At 38.4% G+C, this 27,270-nt stretch overlaps 1 protein-coding gene across 4 annotated transcripts in view; it reads right to left on the reverse strand.

The window, feature by feature from the left end:
* Positions 1 to 1,471: 1,471 nt before the first annotated feature.
* Positions 1,472 to 27,270, reverse strand: part of PHF3 (PHD finger protein 3) — an 87,439-nt gene continuing 61,640 nt past the window's right edge. For all 4 annotated transcript variants that reach the window (XM_037034336.1, XM_037034335.1, XM_037034338.1 and 1 more), the window contains 5 exons: positions 14,820 to 15,015; positions 14,050 to 14,197; positions 8,429 to 8,518; positions 5,994 to 6,189; positions 1,472 to 5,193 (listed from right to left, as the gene is read on the reverse strand). In XM_037034336.1, the coding sequence (XP_036890231.1) occupies positions 3,071 to 5,193; positions 5,994 to 6,189; positions 8,429 to 8,518; positions 14,050 to 14,197; positions 14,820 to 15,015 (2,753 nt within the window). In that variant the 3' untranslated portion in view covers positions 1,472 to 3,070. The remainder of the gene's footprint in view (positions 5,194 to 5,993; positions 6,190 to 8,428; positions 8,519 to 14,049; positions 14,198 to 14,819; positions 15,016 to 27,270) is intronic.

Raw genomic sequence — 27,270 nt, forward strand, 5'->3', positions numbered from 1 at the left:
CCAGTAATCACCAGAGTCCTTAAAAGTAGACAAGAGGCCCGCAAGAGAGTCAGAGACAGTGACATGAGACCCAGGCACATGTTGTTGGTTTTGAAGATGGAAGAAGGGACCATAATGCAATGTAGGTAGGTGACCTCTAGAAGCTTGAAAAGGCCAGGAAATGGATTCTCCTCTACAGCCTCCAAAAAATACACCCTCCAGACACATCTTGATCTCAATCCACTGAATCCACATCAAACTTCTGATTTACTGAAGCTTTAAGATAACAAATCTGTGTGGTTCTAAGCCACTAAATTTTTAATGTCATAACAGCCATAGAAAATATGGCCTGGAAAATTAGTATTTGAAATGAACATGAACTTTACATAATCTGTATGAGAACCCACAGGTCTTCAGTTGTATCCTGCTCACCTGGAGTTGGTTGTGGAGGAAAAGGGCTGTGAAAGACGCACATAATAAGTTTTTTGTCCCTCTCTCTTGCTCTCAATGCTCAAAGCACAACTGCCACAGATACTGACTTTGGAGAAAAATACAACTGAGCTGGAATCCCAGCTCTGATCACAGCAGTCTAACCTAGGTCAGGTTTTTCAACTTTTCCAAGTACCAGTTCCCTCAGCTCTAAGACTTTACCTTTCAGGCTGACCAAGGATTGCATCACTGAAAGTGTTCAGCACGTTTGCAATACAGAGGGATTGTGGGAGCTTTCTTGTTGCCACAAGGATTAGACACGGTGGACTTAGTAAGTATTAAAACACTCTAATACATTTCACTTAATAGAGGTATGTATAAAACTGTCTTGAGATGGTTCTAAATTTTAAAAAGCATCACATTTTTGAAAACAGAAGAAACGAAGGTGAACTTCATATAACTTGCTAGTTTGTAGAATGCTGGCTGTGAGACATAGGACCAAGAATGGCTCTGCTATTCTTGGAAACTTTTCTCATTTTCCCTTACACTGCTCTAACACTAAAAGCTCGGTGGATATGCCCCTACTCGCCACTTTCAGTCAACCAGGGACTGAGACCTGGTTCTAATACTTAGTAACCCTAAAATCCTAGGAGACAGTCATCTCCTACATATGTAGGATGTGTCGAGAACCAATGAGACATGAATAAATAACTTTAAAGTAAACATCAAACAATATGTATAGGAAATTATTGGCTAAGAGGCGATCAAAAACTGACTTTAGGGTTTTCTTCCACTGGTTAACTCATTCTTGACTTATATTTTGCAAAAGAAACCTGGTGTCTGATCAACCCTCCAACCAGATAAATTAGATTTGCTGGCAACATATTTGAAATCAAAAAGCTAATTTTGGAGGATTTGGGTGGGTTTTATTGAAGCAGAGGATAAGAGGGTAGAGGGAGTCCTGGTAGCAATTTCTTTATAATGGTGTAAAAGATGACGCACTGATCTTAAGTTTGTTTGCTTGCAGACTGTTTTCTAACAAGTTCATTCCCAAACAAAAAAGTAGACCAAAATTAAACAAATTTTATTTAAATACAAGTCCTCTGTTTCAGAACTTTTATGATAAAAAACGTCAGAGGAAAAGGATGACAAAAAAGATGCAATTTGTTAAAATTGGACAAAATGTATGGTTTTAAATTTCCATTCCTTCTCTCTCCAATGAGAGTAACAAAGCTGATTCCATTTCAGAACGTATTTTTAACTCTACTCCTTAGACTTTTGAGGAAATCAAACATTATTACCTCTTAATTTGGGGAAGCCATTTTTCATTTTTCTTTATTAACACAGATAAGGGAAATTACTGGCTTCTTTCTCTTTTTCGCCTCAGTGTTAGTATCATTTAGTTGCTTGCCACTGCATTAAATTATATCAGTATAATATGTAGTTTATGTTGGAAGTAAATTTAGATTTGGATTAACAATAGACTCCATGTGCTTTGTATCTGAAGCAAAACCAGCATACGAAACTGTAGTTACCCCCAAAACAAATTAGGGTTAATTATACATTTACAAACAGATTCACAGCACGTTTCTTGTAAATAAAAGTTCTGTGGTCTTACAATGATTAGTCAGTGTACCCAATTTTGACAGTATCAAGTCTTCAGAAACATATCTATAAAGTGGGCAAAGCTGCAGTTTTTCATTGGTAGTTCTAAATTCTAGCCTCTTCAGAACTAAATCATTTTTATCAATAGCCTATACTTTAACACACACAAATCATTTTTCCCCTCCTCTAATGCCTGGCACATAGATAGCTATGCCTGTTACGTATGCTCTTGGGTAAAAAAAACAATGTCTGAAGGTTATTAAAGCTTTAAAGAAGAAATTCTTTTACTACTGAATTTCAAGTCACACACACAAAATAGGTGAGAAATTCTTTTATCATATTTAGAATCAAAATATCCCTTAAAATATTTACATTTTACAGTAAAAAGGATAGCAAAACACAAGATCATGTACAAGCTTAAGTATTCAAGTTTCTGAAGAGCCAGAAAAGAAAAGGAAAATAATGGCCTATCACAAAGCTGTAGTATACATGGTAGTAAATGCCTTCAATGAGTGCAGATTAAAGCAGTAAATGTACTCCTTGGGATTCTGATTCTTGGTCAAAAACTGCTCAAGAAACTGATTAATATAATCTGATTATGAAGTCGCTTGCCTTTTTGTTGCTTCTCTACAGTTTCTTTAAAAACAGTGCAATTTAAAACAAACTTACAGAGCACACATTACTCTCAAATTAGTCATATAAAGAACATTCACTAGAGGCAGTAAATATATTCCATAGTTAATCATATTTACCAATTAAGGAATAAAACTAAAATTTCTAAGCCTTTATTGTATATTAATAAAACAAATCTTTGAATATACAGCAATGTAAAACTTTTAAAAATATTAAATTCCTATTACTAGAGACAGTTGGTACGAAGGAGGGATGATGAGCACTGGTGCAGAGCACTCTGCACCAGCACACGGAGTTGATGGCTCTGCAAACCACCACCATTAAAAATCTGAAAGATGGCACAATCCTAGCAGGCAATCATAGAGTTCTAATGATACAACATTTAACATTTATTTAAATGTAATCTTGAAGCAGCCCGCAAATTTTACCTTTTGCTTTTAGCTCTGTCAGTGTGGTCCCTATCTTTATGGTACCTATCTCTGTCCTTTTCTCCTTCTCTATGTTTACCCTTCTCTCGTTCTTTGTCCTTTTCATGGTCTTCATTTTTAGGTTTATCGGGTTTCTTTTCTACATTCCTACTATCTCTGCTTGCTTTTCCATCTGATCCTCTATCACCATGTGATAACCGTGCCCTCTCTTTGTCTTTGTGCCCTTCCTCCCTGTTTTTTCTGTCCCTGTCCTTGTCCTGGGTTCTGTCTCTGCGTCTATGCCTTTCAGATTCTTGCTCCCACTCCTTTTCATGTCGGTCTCTTTTCAAGTGGTGTGAATCACTATAAAATCTCTGGCGATCCCCTTTTCCCCTACTAAATGGCCTATCCAGTTGCTGCTGGTCTTGTCTACCCCAAGGGTCACTATGGCGCCTTTCTGGCCTTCGAATGTCTTTAACCTGGTAAAAATTCTGTGGGCCTATATACCTTGATGTTTGGGAAAGGGGACCCATCATACGTTGAGGCTGGCCTGTCAGGTGAACAACAGGTGGCCAGGGAACCATGGGATTTTGAGCAAAGCCAAAGCCTGGAGGGGGAAGTAATGGGGGAGGCAAATGTGGTGGAAATCCAAACATGCTTTGTGGGGGGAAATTAGGAGGCCCTGGAAATGGAAATCCAGGGGGATTAGACTTGAGATGTTGAAGGTTGGGTTGCTGTGGCCGCATGGGTGGAAAGTTTGCACTTGTTCTGGGACTGGTGCTTCTAGAAGTAAAGTTGACACTTTTGGAAGGAAATTCTGACTGACTTGTGTTTCCCACTTCAAAATGAGATGTTGCTGCCGACCCTCTTCGAAATGGGTGCACAGTTTCAATATTTTGCATTAAAATATTGTCCTCTAAGGGTTTTGCTTGTTCTGTTTGAGAAGTGTGTACATCTTCTACTGATGCCGAGTTTTGTGCAACTCCTGAATCATCACTCTGCTCAACACTTGAGTTTTTCTCTACAGGAGACAACTTTTCCTCTACATTGATTTGTTCTGTTAAGTGCTCCTTTTGTGACACACCAGGCAAGGTGTGCTTTTCTCCATTCCCGCAACTATCTCCATCTTTGCTTTCTGAAGCTGTTACCTGCTGACTTCGTCCTGCGGCTTGCCTAGGATCCCTTTTCAGATTGATAAACTGTGGGGATCTTGCCGTATTAGCAACAAGGTTTTCATTGCAACTCACATTACCATCTGTGTTTCCTTTTCCTACATTTGACCTGCATGGAGAACTAGTATTTGAAATCTGATTATCTTCCAAATTATTCTCTTGATCTTGCAGCAGCTGTCTTTTTAATGTTCTCTCTTTATTCTCCACAGTTTCCTCTTGTTTTGATTGAATTGATAAATTTGTTAGGAATGCTTCTGTAGAAACATCTGGTGGTTTACCTCTGAGACTAAGACTGGTCAAAGTTCCAGGAGAAATGGAGGAAGGCCCCATTACTGAGGTCTCTTCTCCTACTAGTCCCGAATTACCTGTAGATTCTGCAATATTATCATCTCCTTTAGCCTTTAACTCCTTAGTTTCACCATCAGTTGCTTCTACTTTATCTATTTTCTCTGCTTTGGGGTTGGTTTGCTCATTTATAAACGGAATTTCTTTAAGAGTGCTTTGTTCCTGCACTGACTGAGGTTCATATACTTGATCGGTAGTGCCCAAAAGGCTCTGAAGTATATCATCCACAGGAAGAGGTTTATTTGCTAATTCCATAGTGGAAGGCTGGTTTTCCCAGCCAATCAATACCCCAGGAAGAAATCTTAAAGGTTTTGGTGGCTCCTGTTTGGTTACTTCTACTAAAGGTTCCATTACTGTTGGAATGTCTTCCTGAAGAGCTGGCTGAGGCTTATTTCTCTGCTTGTGTAGTACAGTTGTAAAAGAATTAAAAAAGTCATTTTCTTCCTCTGGGGCTTCCTCTGTGGAAACTTCTATTTTACTTTTTTTTTCAGGTGGCAATGCTATCGGCACATTTTCAGAGGTCTCAGCAGTATGACTGGTACTGGTACTAGCACTATGTTGCCGCTTCAGTTTTTGACGAATAATTAAGCCCAACAACAAATTAGGTCTGTGCAGTTCAAGCCCTGCATAAAATCAAAACCATAAATTAAGTCACTTTCAATAATTAAAATACAGGGTAAATTTCTGCACCCTGGCCAGATGCCTCAGTTAGTTGGAACATCACCCCACACACCAAAAGGCTGTGGGTTCAATTCCTGTTCAGGGCACATACCTAAGTTGCAGGTTCAATCCCCCAGTCGGGCACTTACGGGAGGCAACTAACAGATGTTTCCCTCTTTCCCTTCCTCTCTCTCTAAAATCAATAAATGTGTCCTTGTGTCTGGCTGGTGTGGCTGAGTGGGTTGAGTGCTGGGCTGTGAACTGACAGGTCACCAGTTTGATCCCTAGTTGGGGTGCATGCCTGTGTCACAGGCCAGGTCCCTAGTTGAGGGTGTTTGAGAAGCAATGGATCAATGTTTCTCTTGCACACCAATGTTTCTCTTCCTTTCCTTCTCCTTCCCTTCCCTTCAAAAAAATAAATGAAAAATCTTAAAAAAGAATTGTTTTTAAAGAAGCAGGGCAAAGGAGGATAAAGGGGAGAAAAAACTGGGACAACTGTAATAGCACAATCAATAAAATATACTTTAAAACATTAAAAAAACATATCTTTGGGTGAGGATTTAAAAAACAAAACACATACACATTTAAAAAGGGGGTGGGGGAGTAAGTTTCCACATCTAGCTTAATGGGCGCCTTTCCCTGTTAGGTCAGCTCTAGAAGCCTACATCCTGCCCCACCCACCAAAAAAGCACAGTCTTTTCACTCTGTTCCACGTCCCACTTTGTTTAATTCACATGGTTATGTTATTAAAATATATACCTACCAGGTCCATCAAAAGGCACAAGAGGGTGTGGTATTTTATCCATGGCACCCAAAGGAATAAGGTACATATCTTTAACCTGTTTCATGTTGTTAGCAGCGACTCCATAGCGCTTTCTGCTACTGAAGTACGCAAACAGTAAAGTATAAGAAATTTGATCTTCTTCAGTTACAGGTGTGAAGCGAACCACACAAATTTCCTATTCAAAAAAAAATCATTATTCAAAATAATAATAACTTGGTTTTAAACACCATTTCTCAACTAATAATACTCTGCTGAATTTTATAATAATAGTTATCAAGTAACATGTTTTACCAACTTAAATGCAGATACTACTAAAAAGAAACAACTCTTTGGAAAAGACCTTTGCCAACCCATTAACGGATTTACTGGAAGGCGTCTCTCAAGAAACTGAGTCCCAAGCTAATTAATGTGTTCAAAGTGACATAATTTTCAGTGGCAGAGAATATATTTAAACACAAGTTTTTTGACATCTGTATTACACCTTTATTTCCAACATTACAACCTCCACAGAGGGCTGCCTGTGTTCTCATCATACTGAAAATGAATAGCATCTACCACAACCACCCTTTCCATGTACACATACACACGCACTTCTACTGAAAACCCCATCTTCAGGGACTGAATTTAGGAATAAAGGAGCTGGGTGAAGAAAAGACCTCAAATATACATAGTCCATATATTCTGTAGTCATTTGGCTTACTCAGGAACTAATCTGCTTGCCTCTGTGTTCTTGGCTTTGTTTCAGAGAAAAAAGAGAGTCCCAATGTGGTATTTATTTGGTAGTGTTAAAAAAAAGGATGCTATTTCATGAATGTACCCTGTCAAAACAGGGAGAGCTAGATCTGCTGCAAAGCTTAAACTGATGCAAGATCCTACAGAAAACATGTGAATGAGCTGAACTATAATACGGCTCTGCTTCTTATTAAAGGTCTATCATCTTGAGTCTAGACTGTCCTCTTTCAGAGGTAACGACTATTACAATGTTTCAGTCGGTGCAAGATGAAAGAATAGTATAAAGTGTTTGGCAGTTAAATGTGGATAGATCAACAGTCATTCCTAAAATGTCTAAGAGTAATAATAGCACCCAATACTTGACCATGACTTCTGCTGTCATGAAAAGTGACAGCAAAAAAATGTAATTAATTTTTTTAGTGCTTCAAAGTTTAACTTTTTTAGTGATTCAAAGTTCATATGTATTCTATCAATTTAAATTCTAAAATCTGTATTAGAAAAAAGTATTCTTTTCAGCTTAAAATTATCCATTCTATATTATTTTTAATCTTACCATAGGCTTCTTATTTTAAGAAAGATTAAAAAAATTAATGCTTGCTTATTCAAGATTTATTTATTAAATGTCTATAACATGCAGGGAATTATCCTTGAAGGGAGAAATAATACAAAACAGAAAAAAAAACATTGTTGTCATACAGGCTGGCAATTATCTCCCAGTATCTATTCCTCTCTCTTCTGTTACAAAGAGAAGTCCTTAACTTTAGCTGGACACGCAGCCATCCAATACATTCTATTTTCAGATTACATTTTCCAGCCTTCTTAGCAACTATATACGGCTATGTGTCTAAATCTTACAAATGGAAGTCAGGGAAACTGAAAATAACAACTGCAATTTCTAGCCCTGGCTGGTATGGCTCAGTAGGTAGGAGCATCACTCCATATACCAAAAAGTTGGAGGTTCAATTCCTGGTCAGGGCACATACCTACATTGTGGGTTCAATCCCAGGTCAGGGTACATGTAGGAGGTAACAAATCAACGATCACTTTCTCTCTCTCTCAAATCAATAAACATATTTTTAAAAAATAACTGCAATATCTAGGTCTTGCTTTTAAAATACATGGACAGGCATTCTTCATTTTTTTCCATTTGATGCTGATAAGTCAGCTCTGACTATGTTTGACGGAAAAGAACAATTTTAGAACCAATAAAACAACAAGACAAAGGAGGCTGGTCCCTGAATGATTTGTAGAACCAGAACTGCCAAACCACTGTGAATGCATGACCTCCCTAACATAATAAAAAATTAAACATCATATTTTTTGTGCCATTACATTTTAGGGCTTCTCTGTTGCAGCAGCTTAGTCTATATCGTAATTTAAACAAATGTCCATAATCAAAGCGAGACAAAAATTCCACAATGAGTCTCAATATTTACTCTAAAACATTTCTTTCAAAACACTGAAGAATTCACTGAAAAATGCATATTAGGAGGAACAAAGAAATCCACAAAAGGAACGATAGGGTGTTTTGAGCTTTAGCAAATAGCTTCAGTTCAGTTTCACCAAGTATATTAGTTACAGAATTTGTTTTGGTTCCCTCCCCAGAAGACCTTGCATAAGAACTCTTAGTTTTGTATTTCAAATAGTCTGTCAAACTGGTATAATTAAGAAGTTTTCCTTACCTTGGTTCCTGATGCTTTAATTTTTTCCACATAATCCCAAACAGTCTGAGGTGATATCCTACCACCTACTTGAATACTATCTGGTAGATCCTGTGGTAAAAAAAATGAAGGTGATCAATGTATACAAATCATTATAGGGTCTTCTGGCCAAGATGAAAGTGTAGATAGATATACTTTGCCTCCTTTCACAAGCAAAAGGACAATTTTAAAAACAAAAAATAACCAGAACTGCCAGAAAACCAAACTGTATAGAAGTCCAACGACCAAGGAGATAAAGAAGAAACATTCATCCAGACCGGTCGTAGGGGTGGAGAGGAATCAGGGCAAGGCAGCAGCTAGAGGACCAGGGCAGGTGAGATGGCGGTTGGTGGACCAAGTGGTTCCACATTTGCATGCGGATAAACCCAGAGGAACAACTGGGGAGCAAGACAGACTGCGCAATCCAAGGTTCCAGCACAAGAAAAGAAGGCCTCAAACCCCTGACTGTAAAAACATGTGGGAGCTGCAGCAGTAGGAGAAACTCCAGGTCTCACAGGAGAGTTCATTGGAGAGATCCACAGGGTGCTAAAACCTACACAAAACCACCCACCTGGGAATCAGCACCACAAGTGCCCAATTTGCTTGTGGGTAGCAGAAGTGAATGAAAGCCTGCCAAGAGCCAATCAAGAGCACCGTTTTTTCTCTTACCCCAAACAGACAGCACCACAACATAGCGACACGGGTTGCCCAGTCCTGGAGAATACCTAAGGCTCCACGCCTTACTACATAACAGGCACAGCAAGACAAAAAGTATGGCCCAAGTGAAAGAACAGACCAAAGTTCCAAAATCAGAACTAGCAATGAAGAGATAGCCAAGTTATAAGACGTAGAGTTAAAAACACTGGTAATCAGGATGCTCACAGAAATGGTTGAGTAAGGTCACAAAATGGAGGAAGAAATGAAGGCTATGGAAAGTGAAATAAAGGAAAATGTACAGGGAACCAAGAGTGAAGGGAAGGAAACTAGGACTCAAATCAACAATGTGGAGAAGGAAGAAATACACATTCCACCAGAACAAAATGAAGAAACAAGAATTTTTAAAAAATGAGAAGGGGCCTAGGAATCTCTAGGACAACTTTAAACATTCCAACATCCAAATCACAGGGGTGTTAGAGAAGGAAAAGCAAGAAATTGAAAACTTATTAGAAAACATAATGAAGGAAAACTTCCCTAATCTGGCAAAGAAAATAGACTTCCGGGAAGTCCAGGAAGCTCAGAGTACCAAAGGAGTTGGACCCAAAAAGGAACACACCAAGGCACATCCTAGTTACATTACCCAAGATTAAAGATAAGGAGAGAATCTTAAAAGCAGCAAGAGAAAAGGAGACAGTTACTTATAAAGGAGTTCCCAAAAGGCTACCAGCTGATTTCTCAAAAGAAACCTCATAGGCAAAAAGGGGCTGGAAACAAGTATTCCAAGTCATGTAAGGCAAGGACCTACAGCCATGATTAATTACTCTATCCAGCAAAGCTTTCATTTAGAATGAAAGGGCAGATAAAGTGATTCCCAGATAAGGTCAAGTTAAAGGAGTTCATCATCACAGAGCCCTCATTATATGAAATGTTAAAGGGACTTAGTAAGAAAAAGAAGATAATCAAAAATATAAACAGTAAAATGAAAACAAACTCAAAACTATCAGCAACTGAATCGAAAACACAAAAACAAAAACTAACTAAGTAAACAACTAGAACAGGAACAGAATCACAGAAATGGAGATCACATGGAGGGTTATCATCGGGGAGGGGGAAGGGGCAGAATGGGGGAAAAGGTTCAGGGAATAACTAACATAAATGGTACTTATAAAATAGACAGAGGGAGGTTAAGAACAGTAAGAGAAATGGAGAAGCCAAAGAACTTATATGTATGACCTATGGAAATGAACTACGGTGGATAAATGCTGGTGGGAAGAAGGGGTGCAAGGCAGAGAGAAATAAAGGGGAGAAAAAATAGGACAACTGTAATAGCAAAATCAATAAAACAGATTTCTAAAAAAGATTATAGCCCTGGCTAGTATAGCTCAGTGGATTGAGCGCCAGCCTGCAAACCAAAGGGTCGCCAGTTCAATTCCCAGTCAGGGCACACGCCTGGGTTGTAGACCAGATCCCCAGTGGGGAGCGTGCAAGAGGCAACCACACATTGATGTTTCTCTCCCTCTCTCCCTTCCCTGCAGTCCAAAAGTAAATAAATAAATAATCTTTTTTAAAAAAAACATCATTGTAATACATTTCATACAAATTTGGCTCCATGACTAATATGAAATGTTACCAAAAAGTAAATTAAAAAATTATGAAATGCATCATCAGAAACCATAAGAATGCAGAGACAGCAATTAGGCTTTACCTCAAATGTCAATTCCAAATGACTATGTGGATGCCCAGAAACAGTTAAGAAACAAAATCAGATCATGCTCATTATTAGGAGGAAAGACAGGCACAGATAAGAAAAGTAGTTGCAGGGATACCACACTGACAATCCAGAAAAATGCCACAGATTGCAGAGTACCAGAGGAGACCGTTTTTCCCCTCCTGCGACCACGGCTGGTCGTGGACAGGAGTATGCTTTAATCATCAATGACTGGTTTTAGAAGTTAAGTTTGATTACAGGGTATATTTTGCACAGAAAATATTACTGTGGTAATATAAGGTTCATTTTTTAAAGGTATAATTTTTCTGGAAACAATGATTACAAATAAAATCAAGTGCAATTAAGAATATTTAAAACTTAAATCACTATAATTCTGTTTTCCATGAAGACTCAAAAAACCATAAGCAGTATAATTAATTAACATTAAATTCAATTAAGTTTTTCTAAGTTATTCGTTTCTTTAAATAGTCTACTTCAGGATGTGGTCCCAACCAAAAAAAAATACATAGAGAGAAAGCAGAAGTAGAGTTGTGGAAAGCAATCACATAGAAATGGGTTCAGAAAGATAGTTTTGTTTAAAATCAGAGAGGTTCCATAATTTAGGATTTAATCCTCCATTTAAAAGAAGAGTGATGTTCACCACGGATTAATCAAAGACTAAGTTTCTAAATAGATTCGTTTAAAACAAAGAGCATCATGAGTCTATTTAATCCTTCTCTTATAAAACTGACATTTCTAAAATGTTATTTGCCATGAAATTATGTAACAGTAATAATTAGGTTGTTTGTCAATAAAAAACACAACTGCTAACACAAACTGGTCATATCATATAAGCTACTTTATATTTAAACTAATTTCAGTCTAATACCAGGAAAAGTAAAATTTATGTTAGTCTTAAAAAAACAAATATACACACAATTTTATATGATTTAGGTTCTCTAACATACTAAAAATCTTTTTTTAAACTTTTGCCTCAATCATCAGTGGACTGAGAATAAATGCAAAAGGTTAACGTTAGATAGGAACACAATTAATAGCAAAATATAATCTCAACATGAATATAGTACACAAGTACTGACATGTTTTCCTTTTGCATAAACAGTGAAAAATACCTTTCAGTGTTCAAACGTCATACTTTCTCATCTATAGTTAAATATTTACCATAATACCACACTACTACAGCTGTTTACGTTCCATAAACAGTTCCTATTACCTCAGATATAAAACCAACCGAGGGCACTACTACAGCAACTATGGTCAATAGTCTCATGAAAGTGTCAACTAGTGTAAAATTTCAACTATAATCTAAATCTTGTTCACAGAAATAGGCAGGTAAGGACTGTAGTCATGAAGTTGAGAAAACGAGCAGAAGGGAAATTAGAAGGCTTGTTAACAATAAAAAATCTTTCTGAAAGTTATAATATTTAAATGAAAAATGTATTTAAATAAAAACTTAGATATACCTAACATGGTTTTAACACTTTCAGAGCAGTCTTCTGCAATTCTAAAATCCTATTCGGGAACTCGTAATTCCATTAATTGTATAGTTTAAATATTATTGTCAATAAATATTTTTATTTTAAATTAAAATAAAATATCAGACTTCCGCCAAGATGGAGGCATAGGTGGAAACACTGTGCCTTCTCCCACAACCAAGTTTGAATACAACAAAGGTTTGGAGACCAAAGACATAGCAAAAAACAGAAAACTGAGTTATACGGACTTTCCGACAACCACTAACCGTTCAACGGGGACGGTAAGAGGGGCGAAGCCAGCAGCAAGCAGGGTCAGGCAGGACAGATCCCCAGACCTAGGTGCGCAAGCAGGCCGGAACCAGTTGGGGTGCAGAACCAGTTGGGGTGCGGGGCAGACTGACCGCGGTCGCACATTCGCGCACAGTGTGACAGACCACGCAGGCCCCAGGGGGCGAGGGCTGACGGTGGTGGCACACTCGTGTGCAGTGGGACGAAACACTCGGCCCGGTAACAGTGGCAGCTGCAGCACCTGTGGGGGCCACGGAGGGAGGTGGCAGAGGGAAGCCATTGTCCCTCTTTGACCCCGCCCCCACATACAACATCACAACCCAGCCACTGAGTTGCCCCGCTCTAGTGAACACTTTAGGGCTCCGATCCTGCTACGGAACAGGCACGAACAGCCCAAAAGATGGCACAAGAAGAACTCAAAGTCCCAGAGCCAATAACTCTAAGCAACCAACAGATTGCCAGCCTCTCAGAAGCACAATTCAAGACACTATTTATCAGGATGCTCACAGAATTGATAGATTATAGTCACAAATTAGAGGAACATATGAAGTCTAAACTAATTGAAATGAAGGGAGATACACAGGAAACCAATAGTGATGGAAAGGAAACTGGGACTCAAATCAATGGAATGGACCAGAAGGAAGAACAAAACATCCCACCAGAAAGGAATGAAGAAATGAGAAGTCAAAAAAATGAGGAGAGGCTTAGGAACCTCCAGGATATCTTTAAACCTTCCAACATCCGGATTATAGGGGTACCAGAAGGGGGAAAGAAACAGCCACAAGCGGAAAACTTATTTGAACAAATAATAAAGGAGAACTTCCCCAGTCTGGCAAAGGAAATAGACTTCCAGGAAATCCAGGAAGCTCAGAGAGTCCCAAACAAGTTGGACCCAAGAAGGAACACACCAAGGCACATAATTACATTNTAAAGGGACTTATCTAAGAAAAAGAAGATGAAAAATGTTAACAGTGAAAGGACAGCAAACACACAGTTATTAACAACCACACCTAAAACAAAAGCAAACCAAGAGGACAGCTAGATCAGGAGTGGAACCATAGAAATGAAGAACACATGGAGGGTTACCAACAGGGGGGTGGGAGGAGGAGAAGGGGGAAGAAGGCACAGAAAATAGCATAGAGGGTAGGTAGAAAATAGATAGGGGGGAGGGCAAGAATAGTGCGGGAAATATAGAATCTAAAGAACTTGAGACACGTGGTTATAAACTAAGGAGGGGAGATTGGTGGGGGAGGGAGTGTGCGGGTGGAGGGGAATGAAGAGGGGGGAATAGAAGAACTGTAATGGTATAATCAATAAAATATATTAAAAAAATAAAAAAGTAAAAAAAAATATCATTATGACTATTTAATTTTTTATTATGTTGTTTCTTTACCTACTGCTTTAAAAAATGCACATGTCAAGAAAGGCAGAAAAGGGCAAAAAAGTTCAGTTACCTCTGTCAGGTATTCAGCAGAACCAGACACTGGGTAGGCTTTGGTAACAAATTTTGCCACAGAAGGCATGTTGATAAAACCTTTCCAGATGAAATTCAATCGAGCTAGAAACGTAGACTCAACTTCAACAGTTCCAGGCATCTCTGGACTAAAAAAGGACATTAAGAAGTTTTCAGCTTAAAGATATACTCATGAATACATGTATTTTCTAATTAGTCATCAATTATTTCTATTTTACTATGTCAAGAAGGCCAAAATATGTAAAGGCTATCAATTAAAGGGTGTATATTTTCACTATATAAAAATATACTTGCATTTATATAGTCATGCTTTATAATGTCATCCTTCCTGGCTGACTTAGTTTGACATGTCCAGAAGTGAAAACAATTTGCCTTTAATGACCTTTATCCTGCCTTTTGGGACAAACATAATTAAAGGGAGGTATTTTGGGGGGGGTGTTTTTTTTAATTCATTTTTTTATTATTTAATTATTGTTCAAGTACAGTTTTCTGTCTTTTAACTGCCATCCCAGCCCACCCCTCTTAAAGAGAGTTTTATAGTCTAGTCCTCACACATTCAAATCTCTAAATTAACTTTCCCAATCTCATTCTTTTTTCTCAATTAGTTTAGAGCACAAGGATGTAAAATTACTTTCTCAAAAGAAAGGTACCCACAGAAATGTCACTTTTCTGTTTTTGAAAACCTCAAAGTATAAGTTGGCAAATATTTATAATGATTACTATAGAAATTATGACCATGAGAAAAATTACCGTGGAGCAGGAGAGAATGTTGATTTTGGAGACTCTTGTTTCTCTTCCTCAAAGAATTCAGAAGCCAAAATATTTGAGGTTGAAGACAACGCATCTGCTATACTTTCTGCTTCATTGTCTGAATGTTTACGAGATACTCCAACAACAACTTTCACCTTTTTTGGAGAAAGATCATCTACAGGTGGTGCCATTCGCCCTAAGCCAGAACACACCAAAATAAGCCATATGCGTAAAATGGAATTTCTATAACTTTGTTCACTTTCACTTCTAAAGTTATTCAACCTCCCCGACTGAAATGCTGTATGACCATACATTTCCTGGAGTAATTTTTGACCATCATCATTTCTCGTACCAACTTACATTACACCTCTGATTGATGTGAAAAATTAGGAAAACAGGATGTTAAGCTGCCCAGACAAGCTGAAATGAAAATATAATTAAAACCTAAAACAGGTTTCTTGATTCCCTAGCAAATTTTTAAAGACTAACCCAAATTCCAAAAGTCATAAGAACTTGAAGAGCTGTGTTAAAAACTTGTATCCTATTTGGTGTTACATACAGCAGTTCATGACATATAGGCATCCTGCAATGCTACTTAGTTACTAAACATAAAAAAATCTGTAGTTTAGAAAGTGACATTGATTTTATGCAATTACATCAAGAAAGCTCACTAAAACATTCTGAAAAGTCAAGTCTGATAGAATTTAACAAATGTTTGTGTGTGCTACCATTAAATTTACCCAACTATTTCCATGAAAAATGATTAAAACTAATAGAAATAACTAGGAGTAATTTTTAACACTTTTCTCAAATAAAACTAAATGGGTGTACTTAAAAATACTATTACACCATGGATAGCTTTCTTTCAGGATAGCAATGTCTGCCCTTTAAGTCTTTACGACTGTACAGACTGCAAAATATGTTAATACACTTAAATTTTGAGATATGATTTTTATTTTAAGAAAATTACATAACTTCTAATACATTTCATCTAATCTCTAGTACAATGATGAAGAGCAGCATATCAACTACTGCCTACTACAACTATTGCATATGAAAGTGGAGGGCCACATCTCTAGCTTTAAAAATCTTGCGATCCTCTACCTTTACCAATTAACTGAATATAAATGTAAACTCTTCTTTAACACATTACCATTTCTTAGGCCCTAACTCCAGTCAGCCTCCAGCATCTGTCATTATTACTAACTTAATTATCTCAAAGCCACTACTTATTTCTACCTCCAATGCTACCACTCTAATTAAAATCTCTTCTCCCAGTAGACTGTGTAAAGACCTATCTATTCTCCCTCTTCTCTACTGACTCCTTCCACTGTAATCTCTACACACATTCAGAAATATCTTCATAAAATTCTAATCTTACTAAGTCACTGACCTGCTAAAAGTCCTTCAGTCACTATCCACTGCTGTTGAACAAAAAGACCAAAATCTGAAGATCCAAGATGGCAGAGGAGTAAGTGGAAGCTACACTAACTCCTCCCAATACCAATCTGGAATTATAACTAAATTGTAGAGAAATCATCTGGAAAAATAGCTGGAGAGAAGCCTAATAATAACCGCAGATAGACGGAAGAAACCTCTAAACCACAATGTGACTGGTAGGGAGTGTGAAGGAGATGCAAGAGGACTGGCTGGGCTGCCACAGGCAGCAGCTGAAGTGCCAAAGGGAAATTCAGTGGCTGGGGCAGGGTCCCCCTGAGAAGTATGGGGTCTAAACCCAAAGCCAGGCTCCCCAACCTACAGCACCAGAGCCAGGAAAGAAACCCAGAAACCATCCAGCTTCGAAAAGCAGCAAGACTTCTCTCTGCCAAGAAGAGACAGCTGGAGTCACAAAGAGCCTTTTAAAGGGTTAATGAAGATAATTTAGTTTGCAGCCACTTACCCTGGGCTCCAGCAAAGTGGGAGCAGAGCGGACTAGAGACAATAGAGGGTCTGGGGACAGAAGGTTTGGGAAGAGAATCGAGGGAGCAACCATCAGAATCCCAGTGTTGACGCATTCCTCATACTACAGGAGACATCTTGCTCAGGCAGGCCACTCCCCTCGAGTGGCATCAGCCTGAGGGGAAGCAAGAGCCCTGGCCCAAGAGTCATTCTGCCCCAACCTATGGGACTTAAACCTGGACTGCTGAATGCAGAGTGGCCAGATAACAATGGAAGGAGACAGCCACAGACTGTGGATCACTGGTAGTCTCGAACAGGCTGCCTAGGACCAGACTGGGACACCAACTAACAAAACCAAGGGAGGATCCAAAAGAGAAAATGGTGAGATGAATTCCACCATGTTCTTCTTTCATAATTTATGTTATTTTCTCCCCTGCACAGCTTTTAAACATTGATTTCCTGTCCTTCAAGTCTGTACATATTAAGTCACTAGGTTTTACATTATGGTTTATTTCAAATTTCGTCTTTTCCTCCTTCATTGTCTTACTCCATTTTCCCTTCTTTCCTCTTCTTTTTTTTGTTTCAAACGTTATTTCTCTTGCTACAATTTGTTTCCACTCTACAGTCTCTACTATTTCTGCCCCCTTCAGCCAATCAAAACCATTTTTCTTGTGATTAGTCACCTCACATTCTTTTTCCCAGTCTTAAAATACTCTTATTCTGGAGTTCATCTTCACTGAGATCTTATTGTATGAAATGTTAAAGGGACTTTCTAAGAAAAAGAAGGTAAAAAACATGTATAGTAAAATGACAGCAAACTCACAATTATTAACAACCACACCTAAAACAAAAACAAAAACAAACTAACCAAACAACCAGAACAGAAACAGAACAACAGAAATGGAGATCACATGGAGGATCAGTAACAGAGAAGTGGGAGACACAGGGAAAGGTACAGAGATTAAGTATCACAGATGGTAGGTAGAAAATAGAGGGACTATTTTTAAAAAATACTCTTATTGTCTCTACAACTTTATCAATTTTTGCTCATCATTTGTTGCATTTTTCCAATTTTATTTCTGTATCTTCACATTTTTGTATTTCAAATCTCAAATTTTACCATTCCCCTCTCCTATTCCATTTTGCCTTCCTCCTGCCCTTTTTTTTTTGTTTTAAATTTTCCCTGTCTTAGCCTGGTTTTCATTTGTCACTTTTAGTATTCCTTCTCTTTCCATCATCTCAGAATCACTTCCCTTTCCTCTAGACATCTCTTAAGATTGATTTCTGTCTTTTTTCCCTCTTATTCCCCTCCCACCTATATTACTCTTTGTTCATTGTTGTTGATAGTGCTCTGGTGGATCTTTTTCTCCATTTGGTTCCATTTTTTTCTTCTCTACCTTTTCGCAAAAATTTTTTTAAATTTGTTTAAATTGAATAATATATGCTTCCCTTCTCTCACTCCATTCCACCTTCTTCCCTCCCCTTTTCATTTACAAAGTAAATTTTCTTTCTTTCTCTTTCCCATGTCTTTATTCCCTACTACTCTTATTATTACTCCTCCCTCCACCCTCTCAAAATAATTTTTCTTTCAGTTAGTCATCTCATATTCCTTTTTCCTTTCTTATAATAGCTTAGTCTCTTAACACCTTCATTACTGTTATTTTACCATGTATAATGCACACTTTTGGGCCCAAATTATAGGGGAAAAATAAAAATGTATATTTTTCATGAGTAGTACTAATTTTGTATCTATGTAAATGTTTTTAATTCTCTTATTTCTATGTATGCATTAAAAGTATAACTCTAGAAAGCAATAATGATATCCCTATGCAAATACCCAGGAAAATGATTAATTGGTTTTGTTTCTAAATATAATAATTTATTTAAAAAATTAAAATAAAAGAGTTTTTTACCTGTAAGTTATACCAAAATGTATGCATATTATATATACAGCAAAACGATAACACTGGCTCATTTTCTGTTGATGGTGTGATTACTTACGGAGGTTAATTTTGCAGGTGTGGATTTGTTACCTGGGCTGTTTGGTTTTGTTCTAGCAGCACCAGTACAACAGCACACAAGACGTGGTGGGAGGAGTGATTCTCAGTCAGCCAGAAGGAAGGATCCACCAAAGAACAACCCAATGACAACCAAAACTCAATTACAACCAGAAAGCCCACATAAATGATATAAAGGGTAGTCCAAGAGCATGAAGGAGACTGCACCATTACAACAGAAATCACACCATGAAGACAGGGAGTCAAAGCAGATCAATCTTTGAAGCAGAAATAAACAGTCACCTTAAATGGAGAGACAAATAAACAATGCCTAATCGAAAGGAAAGGAGGAATCTCCAGAAAGAGTGATAAGTGAAATTGAGGCACACAAACCATCAGACACTGAGTTCAAAATAATGTTTACAAGGATGCTCAATGAGCTTGGTGAGAACTACAAAGAACTCCAGGGAAGCTATAAAGAACTTACTGCAAACTACCAGCATGAAAAAGGACACAAAAACTATCAATAAGAGTCATAACAAAATGAAGAATATAACTTCTAAAATAAAGAACACAGTAGAAGGAATGAAAATCAGGATAGATTAAGCAGAGGATTAAATCAGCGAGCTGGAAGACAGGCAGAAAAAAAATTCGCAAGGCAACAAAACAAAAAAGGACACAAACAGTGAAGAGAATTTAAGGGAGCTACAGGACATAAAATGTAATAATATCCATATCGTAGGAATACCAGAAGGAGAAGAGGAGCAAGTGTTAGAAAACCTGTTTGGAAAAAAGTATGACAGAAAACTTCCCTAACTTGAAAGAAAGTCACGCCAAGTCCAGGAAGAACAGAGGGTACCAATCAAGGTGAATCCAAGAGGGGATTCATCCCAGGGATGCAAGGATAGCACAACATCCACAAATCAATAAATGTAATATACCACATAAACAAAATGAAGGACAAAAACCACATGATCATATCAATAGATGCTGAAAAAAACATATGATAAAGTTCAGCACCTGTTCATGATAAAAACCCTTAGCAAAGCAGTAGAGGGAGCATATATTAACATAATAAAGGCCATACATGAGAAGCCTACAACCAACATCTTGATCAATAGGCAAAAACTAAAAGCTTTCTCCCTAAGATCAGAAATAATACAAGGGTATCTGCTTCCATCACTTTTTTAAAAAGATTTTATTTACTCATTTTTGGAGAGAGGGGAAAGTAAAGAGAAAGGGAGAGATATATTAATGTGTGGTTGCCCTTCACACGCCTCCCTCCCCCCAGCTCCATTGGGGACCTAACCTGCAACCCAGGCACGTGCCCAACTGGGAATCAAACCAGCAACCTTTGGCTTACATCCCACGCTCAATCCACTGACCTACACCAGCCAGGGGTGCTTTCACCACTTTTATTCAACATGGTATTCGAAGTTCTAGCCACAGCAATCAGATAAGAAGGAGAAATAAAAGGCATCCAAATTGGAGAGGAGGAGGAAAAATTGTCACTTGGCAAACAACATGATAATGTACATAGAAAAACCCTATACGTTCCACCAAAACACTACTGGACCTAATACATGAATCTCACAAAATAGCAGACACAAAGTCACTATTCAGAAATCAAAAGCATATCTATACACCAACAATGAAATATCAGAAAGAGAAAGTAGGAAGCAAATCCTATTTACTATAGCAACAAGAAAAGTAAAAGTACCTAGGAATAAACTTGACCAAGGAGGCAAAAGACCTATAACTAAGAAAACTACAGAACACTGAAGAAAGAAATTATAGAACATACAAATAAATGGAAGCATATATCATGTTCATGGATTAGAAGAATTAACATCATTAAGAAGACCATACTACCCAAAACAATCTACAGATTCAGCCTATTAAAATACCAATAATATATTTCACAGATTTAGAACAAATATTTCAAAAATTTATATGGAACCAGAAATGACCGTGAATAGCCTCAGCAATATTAAGAAAGAAGAAAAAAGTAGGAGGGATCAGAATACCTAACATCAAATATATTATAAGGTCACTGTAATCAAAACAGTCTGGTACTGGCATAAGAACAGACACACAGATCAATGGAGCATAACAGAGAGACCAGAAATAAACCCAAGTCTTTGGGGTCAATTACTAGTTGACAAAGGGGGCAGAAGCATAAAATAGAGTAAAAATAGCCTCTTTCAACAAATGGTGTTGGGAGGACTGGAATGGCACATTTTAAAAAATGAAACTAGACCACCAATTTACCCCATACAGAAAAATAAACTCAAGATGGATAGAAGTCTTAAACATAAGCCACAACACTATAAAAGTCCTAGAGGAAAATACAGGCAGTAAAATTTCAGATATCCCATGCAGCAGTATTTTCGCGGATATATCCTCTAGAGCAAAAGAAATAGAGGCAAGAATAAACAAATGGGACTTCATCAAAATAAAAAGCTTCTGCATGGCTAAAGAAAACATCTTCAAAACGAAAAGGAAATCAACTGCATGGAAAAACGTATTTCCCAATGATACCTCAGACACGTGTTTGATCTCCAAAATATATAAAGAACTCACAGGACTCAACACCAGGAAGACAAAGAATCCAGTTTTAAAATGGGCAAAGGACCCGGAACAGACACCTCTCCAGGGATGACTTATAGAGGGTCCATAAGCATATGAATGGATGACTGACATCACTAGCCATCGGAAAGATGCAAATTAAAACCACAATGAGATACCACTTCACACCACTCAGAATGGCCATCATTAACAAATCAAGAAACAGGTGCTGGCATGTTGGGAACCTGCTGCCTGGTTTCAGGAGTTGTAACTACCCTCCAAGGCTAAGCCTGAGTGAGTGACCTCCGAACTGTGAGTCACTAAGGAGATGAAGCTTATCTCCCTGGCAGCAGCACTGCCTCTGCTTCACCCATCTCCTGCCCCCAATGCTTGGTTGGTTAGTCAGTACAGGTACAACCCCTGGGTAAGGGGGCGGCAACCTAAGCCAGACATAATCACTTGGGAGGCCCTCAAGGAAGGACTTGGGGGGCTGCAGCAAAGAAGGAGTGATGGAGCCTCACCCCCTGGCTATTCTGACATCGCCTGAATCCCCATTTCTGTCTGGGAGAAGTGCTTGCTGGCTCTGATCCAGTTAAGCCTAAAAACCATGACAGGGAAAGCAGTGTGTAGCCCTTTGCCGGCTAGAGTGGGTTCCAGGGTGATTGGGCATAAGAATTCCTAAAAGTCCTGTGAAGCCTGCTTTGCTAAGGGTACTTTCATTCATATTTTAAGGATCCAAGCAGGAAATGAGTATCTCTCTCAAAGTTTTTGCAACCCCTTTACCTGACAGACACTGACTCAGATTAAGCCCTCAGACATCTTTGAAATGTTATCTATTGTTTTTTTTAAGATTTTATTTATTTATCTTTAGAGGGGAGGGGAAGGGAAGGAGAGAAGTATCAATGTACGGTTGCCTCTCGTGAGTCCTCTGCTGGGAACTGGCCTGCAACCCAGGCATGTGCCCTGACTGGGAATCGAACTGAGATCGTGTGGTTCACAGGCCTGCACTCAATCCACTGAGCTACACCAGACAGGGCTGTTATCTATTGTTTGATCCTTGCCGCCTGACACTGATGAGCTTTACCTGTATTTCTGTGTGTTCCAAACCTAATAAAAGCTGTTGAAGAAGAGGTTCTTGGTCTTTCTCCTTTGAGAGATTGACCACTTCTCCTCCCCAAGCAGATCATGTCTTTGTAGTATTATTTTCATCCCTGGTGGATGGGGGGACTTGCAGGCAAAGTTGCCCCCCACACTGGCAAGGATGTAGAGAACAGGGAACCCTACTACACTGTTGGTGAGAATAAAGACTGGTGCAGCTACTATGGAAAACAGTATGGCATTTCCTCAAAAAACTAAATATGAAACTGCCTTTCTATCCAGCAATTCCACTGCTGGGACTATATCCTAAGAATCCTGAAACACTAATTCAAAAGAACCTATGCACCCCAATGTTCATGGCAGTGTTATTTACAATAGCCAAATGCTATAAACAGCCTGAGCATCAGTAAATGAATGGATCAAAAAACTGTGGTACATTCATACAGTGGAGTACTGCACAGCAGAAAGAAAGAAGGATATCCTACCTTTCGTGACAGCATAGATGGAAATGGAGAGTATTATGGTAAATGAAATAAACCAGGTGGCAAAAGACAAATACCATATGATCTCACCTATAAGAGGAACCTAATGAATAAAACAAACAAAGGAGCAAAACAGAACCAGAAACAGAAACAAGGAACAAACTGACAGTGACCAGAGAGGAGAGGGAGGGGAAGAAGGGGGTAAAGACGAGGTGTCTGCTCTAGGAACATGTATAAATGTGCCATGGAAAGCAAAACAGGGTGGGGATTGACTGTGGGAGTGGTGGGATGGGGGGCAGGAGAGAGCAATGAGGGAAATTTGGGACAACTATAATAGAATAAAAAATAAAAAAATAACAAAATCTTTGTGGCCTGCAAAACTAGATTTTGCAGCATTTTTGATCATGATCTCTAAAGTCATTTATATTATGATCCATTTCTTACTTATATTAGTATGTGTTGTGTGCATGTGTATTTATATTATGGATATGTGTGTGCAAATATGTATGTATTTTTTGCTGTTATAAATAATTGAAACTAAAGTTTCAAAAAATCTTACTTACCTTTTCAAATGCAATTCACTGTAATATTTAGTATTCTGTTTCTGATTTTCCTTAAAATGTTTATTAGTAAGTAGATTTTATTTCTACTATTAAGTTACAATTTGAAAAGCAATGGCTATAGCCCTGGCCAGGTAGCTCAGTTGGTTGAAGTGTTAGCCCCAAAAGCCAAGGTTGCAGTTTTGATCACTAGTCGGGGTACATACCAAGAATCAAACAATGATTGCATATATGGGTGGAGGAACAAACAGATGTTTTTCTCTCTCTCTCAAATTAATAATTTGAGAAATTCCTCAGTGATGCCTTCTCTGACTATCCTATTTAAAAGTTATGATGTGGAGATCCAATATAGCAACAGAGTAGGTGGCAACTACCCTAACCTCCTCCCAGAGGAAAAAATGAAATATAATTAAATTGTAGGAAAATCCTTTTGAATAACTAACTGAACACTAGCTGAAGAGAAGCCTTATAACCAGAGAGACAGAAGAAACCATTTCACCAAAATGACACAGATAAGAAGTGTGGAGGAGGTGTGGGCTGCAGCTGCAACTGAAGTGCCGGAGAGATAGTTCAGCAGCCAGGGGGTTCCCGGTGAGAAATGTGGCATCTAAACCCCTAGCTGGGCTCCCCAGGCTACAGCACTAGAACCAGGAAAGAACACAAATAAAATCCAGCTGTGAAAAGCAGAGGGGTTTCTGTCTGACAGAGAGAGACAGCTAGAGATGCAGAGAGCCTCTTAACGGTCCAACACACAAAATTTTGTTTGCAGTCACTTAACCCTGGCCTCCAGCAGAGGGAGGGCAGGGGAGACTAGAGCCAAGTGAGGAGATTTGGGGGCTGGTGGCTCTAGGAGAGAGCTGAAGAGTCAGCTGCCAGGGCGCTTTTGATCAATTATTCCCCATATTGCATAAGACATCTTTCTCTAGTGGAGCACTCCGCTCCATTGTGCCATCATCCTTGGGAGAAGCAACAGCCTGACCTGCAGGAATTCCTCTTGCCCAACCCTGTTGAGATTAAGCCCCCAGGCTGTTGAGATGTGCAGATGGAGGTAATTTCAGTAATTAGGCCTAAGAGAAAGCCTACAAATAATGATGGATCTCTGGGAGCTTTGAGACTTTTGCTGATTCTCCCCCAAACCCAGTTTGGGTAAAAGCCAGATTAGGTACGCAACTTGCTTTTTTCTGCACATACTCAGGCCCAGAAGGACCTACACACTGTGGATGGCTGATAGCTCCAAACAGGTTGCCCAAAGCCACAGGGAACATCTGACAGATGTATGCACCAGTCTTTGCAAAGCTACCTAGTACATAGAAACAAACACAAAGAGACAGCCAAAATGGGAAGACAAAGAAACAGTGCCCAAATGAAAGAAGAGAGAGAACTGTCCAGAAGATGAGCTAAATGAAATAAAGGCAAACAATTTATCAAATAGAGTTTACAGTAATGATTATAAGGACAATTTTAAAAAGCATAAAGACATAAAAACCATAAAAAGGACCAGTCAGAAATAAAGAATGCAGTATCTGAATTAAATAAGAGACTGGAAGGAATAAACAGTAAGTTAGATGAAGCAGAGGACTGAATCAGCTATTTGGAAAATAGAAAAGAGAAAAAATACCCTAGCAGAGCAGCAAAGAGAAAAAAGAATTTAAAATAATGAAGAGAGTTTAAGAGACCTTTCAAACAACATGAAGCATAACACCATCCACGTCATGGGAATACCAGAAGGAGAAGAGAAGGAACCAGGGATCAAGAACCTATTTGAAGAAATAGTGACTGAAAACTTCCATAACATGTCAAAGGAAAAAATACAGTGGGCTGGAAAGCAGAGTCCCAAACAAGATGGACTCAATAGTACCACAAGACACATCATAATTAGATGGCAAAGCTTAAAGACAAGGAGAGAATCGTAAATATTTTCCAGGCAAGGAAAATAAAAGAAAAAAATAAATAAATGGAACCGCATCGAACTAAAAAGGTTTTGCACAAGAAAACATCACAAAAAATAAAGAAAACCCACAGAATGGAAGAACATATTCGCCAATACAGTTGGTAAGGTGTAGTACCCAAAATTTATAAAGAACTTACAAAACTCAACATCAAAAAAACAATCCAATTAAAAATGGGCAAAGGACCTGAATAGAACTTTTCCAAAAAGAACATACAGATGACCAACAGATGTATGAAAAGATGCTCAATGTTACTAATCATCAGAGAAATGTATATTAAAACCACAATGAACCCTGGCTGGTGTGGCTCAGTGGACTGATTGCTGCCCTGCAGCCAGAGTCGTTGGATCAATTCCTAGTCAGGGCACACACCTGGGTTGTGGGCCAGGTCCCCCGTTAGGGTGTGTTTGAGGCAACTAATCGATGTATCTATCTCCTGCACATTAATGTTTCACTCCCTCTTTCTCCCTCCCTTCCCCTCTAAAAGTAAATTTTAAAAGTCTTAAAGAACAAAAGAATAAAAAAAACCACAATGAGATACCACCCCACACCTGTCAGAATGGCCATCATCAATAAATCAACAAACAAGTGCTGGTGAGGATGTGGAGAAAGGGGAACCCTTTTGCACTGTTGGTGGGAATGCAGACTGGTGCAGCCACTGTGGAAAGCAGTAGGGAGATACCTCAAAAAATTAAAAATGAAACTGCCTTATGACCCAGCGATTCCACTTCTGGGAATTTATCTGAAGAGACCCCCGCAAGACACTAATTCAAAAGAATATAAGCACTCCTATGTTCAATGCAGCGTTATTAAAAATCGCCAAGATATGGAAGCAGCCCAAGTGTCCATCAGAAGATATGGGGATAAAACAACTATGGTCCATATACACAACAGACTACTACTCAGCCGTAAAAATGTAAAAAATTTTACCCTTTGCAACAGCATGGATGGACCCGGAGAATATCATGCTAAGTGAAATAAGCCAGTCGAAGAAAGTCAAATACTGTATGATTTCACTTGTATGTGGAACCTAATGAACAAACTGAACTAATAAGCAAAATAGAGACAAACTCATAGAGAGCATGCGGACAGCTCTGCTTGGGGGCAAGGTGGAGGAACCAAGCAAAAACGAAGGACTCATGGACACTGACAATGTGGTGATGCAGGTGGGTGGGAGAGAAGGTTGGCAGTGGAAGAGGCTATAAAAGGGATATATGGTAACAGAAAAATGAGATTAAAAAGGTTACACCTCAAAAAAATTAAATATTTTTTATTACAAGTAAAATAAATAAAATTTATGAAGAAGATAAGCAATGGCTATAAGATACTATGAAATTTGATTTCTGAGTATCTCTTCAAACAAATCACATGCCTCTCTCCTCCTTGAATTCAATTCAAGCTCACTGCCAATCCCAGTACCTATAAGTCTTTTTCTTTCTGCATAGTTCTCAACCTTTGTGTCTCACCTTAAATGTAAATTCCTCAGCCAAACCCCCACTAACCCTAGTCTAGGTTACGTCTTTCTGCTATCTAAATACATTTACAAAAACTGTAATTTTGTAACTCAAATCATCACCTGCCTGTCTTTCCTATTATACTACATTTTCTCTTAAAAGCCTGGATACCACCTGACCTTTTCACGATACTCCCTACACCAGCAAAATACCTGGTAAGGAGTAGGAATTCAATATTTATTAAATGAATGACCCAAAGTAAGAATACTAGAGAAAAGACAATTTCTGATTTGTCATTTGTTATAATTATACACTATGAATATTATTTCACTGCTCTTAGTAAATGACAGTACCATTCACCACTGCCTACAATTTCTGATGTCTAACAGTTAAATTTTAGTCATTTGACCCTGATCTTATGCAATAGAATTGATTCTAGATAGT

Source organism: Sturnira hondurensis, unplaced genomic scaffold, assembly GCF_014824575.4.
Source record: "Sturnira hondurensis isolate 20B ecotype Veracruz unplaced genomic scaffold, ASM1482457v3 Scaffold0022136, whole genome shotgun sequence".
In the NCBI taxonomy this organism is placed as follows: domain Eukaryota; kingdom Metazoa; phylum Chordata; class Mammalia; order Chiroptera; family Phyllostomidae; genus Sturnira; species Sturnira hondurensis.